Source organism: Halyomorpha halys, unplaced genomic scaffold (assembly GCF_000696795.3).
Source record: "Halyomorpha halys isolate HHAL.00 unplaced genomic scaffold, Hhal_1.1 Scaffold459.1, whole genome shotgun sequence".
Lineage (NCBI taxonomy): Eukaryota > Metazoa > Arthropoda > Insecta > Hemiptera > Pentatomidae > Halyomorpha > Halyomorpha halys.
Genome location: NW_027116111.1, coordinates 871,962 through 878,690, shown reverse-complemented (window position 1 = coordinate 878,690; position 6,729 = coordinate 871,962). Strand labels below are relative to the sequence as shown.

Genomic DNA, 6,729 nt, shown 5'->3' with positions numbered 1-6,729 from the left:
TTTAAAGGAAAAAATGAAAACAAAATAAGGTAAGACCAAAAAAATCAGTATGTAAGTGAAGGAAATTGTTATAAAAGTAATTAAAAGGAGCTGTTTGTAGGAATCCTTGAAAATGACCTAAGTGGTCGAAACGTCGGAAGTTTAAAAAAGAATAAAGTTGAGAGAAAAAGGATCAAAATTGTTTTAAAGAAACTAAACCACTCTCAAACAAGTATTTTAATAAAAATAAATCTAATAAAGATTTTTTTTACGAGTCCATTTTATTCAAATAACCTCAACATACCAATCACTAAATATTCATCCCTAAAACAAAAATGTATGTATGTATATATATGCAGTTATGATCATAAAATCTGAAATTCAATTCCCAGTAAATGAGTCACACCCTTAGTTAAGCCTAGGATCCAAATGGCAGATATCTGTCGTACAAGTTCTTCACGAATGCACTGGTAGTACTCAACTATAAAGCAACATAACATAGTACGACAGCAAATGTCAATTTACACCATGTTAGTGACTGTAAAAGCTGCCACTAACACCAGTGCTGCCCTCAACCGTGGTCTATAGGGCTCCCTAACTCCTGTGGTCTATTTTGTAAATGTTCGTTATCTTCTTTTAAAATATTTGTTAACTTTCAAATATTGCATAAAATGATGATTTTGTCTTATCTGTTGTGTATTGCTTTTGGTAACACAAAGCTTTTTTACCTGGGGAACATTTATTGAAGACGCCTTTGACTATCACCTTTATCATGGAACTTTCACTTTTCACATCTGTAACAATATATCGATACATATTAAATTTTTAATGAGGTGTGGATAGTTGACCGTAGATTAATGCTTTAATTAATTAACGTCGGCATAAAATAAATAAATATGGTTTTGTTTATTTATGTTGTTCTTTGCTGACCGCACCCCCCGACAAACTTCTCCATATATTAAATTTTATATCGATATAAAGCTGTCGTCCTTGTTGAACGACGATTAGTTAGTGTCAAATTAGATAAGGTTACTGATAAGGCGTTTCAGATCTTCAACCTTGTTAAAATGATTTAATTTCATGGTGCAGTAACCTTGCATTGTGGAACTTCAAAATTTTGTAGCTCCTTAATAAAGTAAACTTTGTTTATTAACTTAGTGTGAAAGAAATGGAAACAAAATTCCATTAAAAATAAATAAATATATGAGCCCTATTTTATTATTAGTGTTAAGTAAAGTACCTAATTAATTTTTCAGGTTAGTTTAATCTTTTTATTTAATAGTAATACGTCATTTTTATCTCATGACAATTCAATTGTATAATAATAACAGATTACACTTGTAGATAACTTTACATTTGTGATTATGGCTTCTGGAAGACTTGAAGTATTAAAAAGACATCTGACCAACAGGAATTTATCTATTGTATCCTTTTTTTTTTTATCCAAGATATTTTATGATAATTTTTATTTATAACTTGTAAATAGTTACTGACGACTTGTCAGGGGTAATTTATTGAAATATATTCTCTTGTTTCTTGAACTGATCTTAGAAATTATGTTCAACTGGATCGAATTTGTTTACTGACAAAGAATTTAATTATACATTAAATCATGGAAGATTATCACGAAGTGAAAAAAGATTTTATGAAAGTAATGGATTTATTATTAAACCTGATCTTTTTGAGGAAGAATTATTGAATTCTTTTAGGTAATATTATTAGTCCATATTTGTTAATATATATTTATTTTAATATAGATATATTTCTAGTGAAAATCTCTACAATTTAAACTCAAAACGTCTTGCCAACACATCATATAAATGATGCGACAAATTAATTTGAATTGTACCAACATATGGTCTTTCAATTTAGAAATTATTATTAGCACTGATATAATTACTTCTCATACTGATTAATTTAATGAATTGGCATAATATATGCATATTTATTGCTTATAATCAATAGCTATTTGTTGGGTTTTATTATTGTATCCTAATAGAATTACTTTCATTATAAAATTACAAAACAAACATAAATGTTACCTAAGACCGAAATTATTACCATGATAGTAGTTTATCAGGGCTCTATTATTTTAACTTATAAAATTTATATTTATCTGTTAAGCATTTATCTAACTGTATTGTTTTTTTAGTAAGTTAATTTTATTTGTATAAATTAAAATTATGTTCTTGTAGTAACAATTTGATGGTCTATACAAATTGTAATTTTTCTTTAAGTATATTTAAAATTCTTGAAGTTACTTCATTCTTTATTTTACTATCTATATTTGTAAAATAAACATTTAATAAATAGCTTTATTGCTAAAATTTCAGGGATTTTTTTAGTGAAGTTTAATTAATTGTCTTTCTTGAGCACTATTTTATTTGGACCCTTTGCAGGTTTTATTTAATAGTTCTTTTGGTTTTTCTATTTTATTTTGCAAAATTAATGTAATATACTGACAAGTAGCTTCTGTCCCTAATGACTTATTTCACTCAATATTATGATAAATTGTGAACTTTATGAATTTAATGTTTTGTTAATAGTTCTAGGTTTATTGATTTATGTGAAGGGCGTGTTCCAAGAGGAAATATTACCTTAATGAAAGATATATCTTTGGCTCAAAAAAGTGCTACAGGTCAATATTTGTATAACAAAGCCCAGGATATTTTGTATGATGACATTTTTGAGAAATATTTCTTTCATGAAAAGGTATTTAAGTAACTATATTATATTACACATTAATTTTATTTTATACACTGACATCATATTTTCAGTTACTAGACATTGTTGAGTGTTTTACTGGACCGAACATTAAAGCTGCACACTCAATGCTGATCAATAAACCCCCTGACTCAGGAGCACTAACCTCACGACATCCCCTACATCAAGATCTTCATTACTTTCCTTTTAGACCTGCCGATCGAATAGTTGCAGCCTGGACAGCATTAGAAGATGTAACTATTGACAATGGGTGTTTAATTGTAATTCCTGGCAGCCATAAAGGTCAACTACTACGACATGAGTATCCTAAGTGGGAGGTTAGTATCAACCAGATATAATAGCTTAATTTGTTATAATCATTGTCTCTCCATTATATAAACAAGTTTTTAGTAATCACTCTGTAATATTTTATTTTAAATATAAAGTGGAGTACAAATCAAAATGCTAGGATAAATACATTGAATTTTATTTTTATTTTCTCACTTACACTATATTGGAAAAATAATACAATCTGAACTACATAATACATGTAAATTACAATCATACAATTTGAACAACGAGTAATACAATTACATAGGAATGTGATGGCCGTGTGGGTTGGGACGCAGATCCCAGTGCGCTTGGTTCAGAACATTGTGGGTTTGATTCCCACCTGGAGCAGTTAACATTAATTTTTTGGCGGTCCCGAAGAATGAATCTTGACAATCCCACCTTGGTTAGTGCACGGTTGCAACCTAGGTAGCTGTCAGGGAAAAAAAGGACCACAAGGCCCACTTGCCGGTCTTGTTCCCCCCACCAAATATCAGTACCAGCACGAGTAATACAAATACATGGACAGTTGTATAATTTTATAATGAGGTTTGGTTAGCTGTGCAAGGGGACCCGCTCTAGTTATCAAACAAGAAAATAAACTACACAGTCTAAATACAATAGTTATTGAGTGGATTGAGAATATCGTAATAAATTATTTATATTGAATATATTATATTGGAATTATTTCTATTTGTTTGTTTCCTTAGTCTAACTGCTACTGCTAATTTCAAACAAATATTTCTGTAATTTGGAACATTCAGAAATATTTATTTGCTTTTTGTGTAGGGAATTAAAGTTTATTTCTACATATTTTGGGCTATATTGCCCACATTGTGGGTCACATAAAAGATCAAATCAATAAAATGAAAATTAATTAATTAATGAAATAAATTTGATTTATTCTTCAGAATTCTAATTTTTAACCAATATTTAGATAAAATCTTCATTTTAATTAGAGTGTAAAAATCAATGAATTCCTGGAATTCTTTTTTTAAGCCCACCCTTTTTGAAAATTAGTTGATATTTTAGAAAAGATTCAGTCCAATCTATATGATGGGTGCAGAAAAACTTAACTTTCCTTTTTACTGATTCACATCTGTACCTAATGGTGACACCAATCAAAATTATAATTTTATTATTAATTATGAGAGATAGTTGACCGTAGATGATAAATGAGGAGATGGTTGGGGGTGCGGTCAATGAAAAACACAAATAAGTATGATTAACTTATTTTAATGTGCCGACGTTTCGGCTAGAGTTTCTAGCCTTCTTCAGGGCTAAAAACAAACCAAGATAACAACCACAGTAAGTATAGAAAAATAAAAAAAAATATAAAGAAAGTATAAACAGAATAATTTTACACATACAATGAATAATTTTACAAAATAGAATTAATAAAATGAAGTGATGAGAGAACCGGGAAATAAAATGTATACATAGGTAATTGAAAAAGTGGGTACAATAACATACTTAAGGAAATGAAATAAAAATAAAGTTACATAATGCAAAGAAGTATGAACATATTAGTTATTATTAATTTAAAATTTAAATATGAAAAGAAAATGAAAATTGAGAGGAAGAAAATATATGTAACAATAATAGATGATAAAGAGGCAAAATTATAAGTATAGTGTACAAAACTTATAACGCGGGTAAGGAAAATGGATAAAAGTGGAGAAAATAAGGGGAAAGAGTAAAATAAAGAAAGGGGAAAGAAAACAAAAAGAATAAAAAAGAACCTGTTCGCTGGAAGATCGAGCGCCTAATGGATAAAGCGTGTGTGTCATGGTGGTCAAACTCAGAATTAAAAAAGCCGTTACAACAATGACTAAGTGTTATTTATAAAGAAATATAATATATTAATATAATATAATATAACTATATTAATATAATTAAAATATAATATAATTTTATTATAACATTTACCTACTGATTAATAACTTTAGCTCGTTAAAATGATGAAATTGTATTGTTTATTTTACAGCAGACTATGGATTATAATTTTTTTGTTTATTATCCTAATAATATCTTATATAAATTTATCCTCATATTTGCCGTATCTGTTATAATATTTGGGAATCAGAAATCTAGAGGGCAATAACGAGTGTCGTCAATGTTGAGGACAATAGTTTTGAGTTATTTATTAAGTAACTGTCACTTGATCAGTTATTACATTAGTTTCTTGTTAATTGTGTATTCTCAGGGAGGTGTGAACAAAGCTTATCATGGAATCCAAGACTACAATGTTAGTGAAGTCATGCCTGTTATAATGAAGAAAGGAGAAACAATATTTTTCCATCCATTACTTATCCATGGTTCCGGCCCTAATAATACTATGGTACAGTATAGTATAAAAATATATTCACTTTAATTTGTTAACAATTTATTAGGATGTTGGTTTTACTAATTTTCTTTTACAGGGTTTTCGTAAAGCTATTTCAGGCCATTTCGCTGCTTCAGAATGCTATTACATTGATGTTAAAGGTACTACCCAAGAAAATATTGCTATCGAAGTTGAAGAAATGGCCAAAAAGAAAGGTGCACCCCCGAATATCCAGGTAATAAATAATTGAAGTTGCTATTACCTACCTATAAATTCCCTTCATGACTAAGTAATCTTCAAATGAAATTATGAAAAAAGAGATCTCTCTCATTTTCGTAATTTCTGTCCATGTATCTTCTTCTTCCTTTTTCCCTACTGAACTGCTCTGTTTGCCAAGTACTTTTAAGCAGCGCTGCTTCTGTCTGGATCTGTATCCCTTCAGCCAAACCAATAGTCCCCTTGTCCACTTCTCTTCATTTTAATCACCTTTTCCTTCTTCAATTACATTAATTATTGTAATGTACTTATGCCCACGTTATCAGAAAATATAGGGCTGGTAGGAAAGTAATTTCTGTACGCATCAGAAGATGTGTTATGTTTGTTTCGTGATTCTTTTGTCAATATTTAATTTTTTTCTTTTAAGATTTGGTTATCAGAACCTCTAGGTTGCTACAGAAACAAAATCCTTATTATGTTGCTTACAGCTATCAGTTTACAGTCAGTCAGTTTCAACATGAAGTGCAAAAATAAACTTTTTAGACCATTTTACTTTTATATTGATATAAAAGCAGGAAAGTGACTGAAGCTCACAAAGAAATTGTCAAGTTTAAGGTGTTGATTGTTTAACAAAATTTTGTGTCCGATTTGGTTTAAAAAATTTTATTTTGGAGATTTTTCATTGAAAGATGATTAACGTAGTTCTGGTTGAACTTCTGAATTTAATGTTGATAAAATGATAGCCTTAATTAAATTGAATCATTATATAACTCCACGATAGATCGCGAAACAGTTAGATGTATCACACGCAACAGTTGAAAATCTTGTAAGACATTTTGGACTTGTTAAGAAGTTCGGTATTTGGGTTCCACTCGAATTGAAAGAAATTCACCTAAAGCAACAAACCTATATTTGTGATCGACTTTTCAAATGTATAGGAATCAATTTTTTGTTGAAACGAATTATAACTGATGATGAAAAATAGATCATCTTCCATAAGATTAATTAAAAACAAATCATGGTCTAAGCATGGTCTTTTTTTTTTTTTTTTTTTTTTTTTGAAATTGATAGATTTATTTATTGATAAATATTACAATCTGCCACACAGTTGTGGGCAATAGGTAATATTGATAAATGATCTCATACATACTAAAATAAAAAAAAATAAAATAAAA

At 28.9% G+C, this 6,729-nt stretch overlaps 1 protein-coding gene across 2 annotated transcripts in view; it reads left to right on the top strand.

Annotated features, from left to right (window-relative positions):
* Positions 1–995: 995 nt before the first annotated feature.
* LOC106683056 (phytanoyl-CoA dioxygenase, peroxisomal) overlaps positions 996–6,729 on the top strand; it is an 8,068-nt gene continuing 2,334 nt past the window's right edge. The window contains exons 1-7 of one of the 2 annotated variants that reach the window (XM_014424265.2): positions 996–1,235; positions 1,324–1,403; positions 1,531–1,688; positions 2,526–2,691; positions 2,757–3,020; positions 5,219–5,353; positions 5,436–5,573. In XM_014424265.2, coding sequence (XP_014279751.1) covers positions 1,344–1,403; positions 1,531–1,688; positions 2,526–2,691; positions 2,757–3,020; positions 5,219–5,353; positions 5,436–5,573 — 921 coding nt within the window. In that variant the 5' untranslated portion in view covers positions 996–1,235; positions 1,324–1,343. Of the gene's footprint in view, positions 1,236–1,310; positions 1,404–1,530; positions 1,689–2,525; positions 2,692–2,756; positions 3,021–5,218; positions 5,354–5,435; positions 5,574–6,729 lie in introns of both variants that reach the window. The other variant, XM_014424267.2, reaches the window with a different exon arrangement.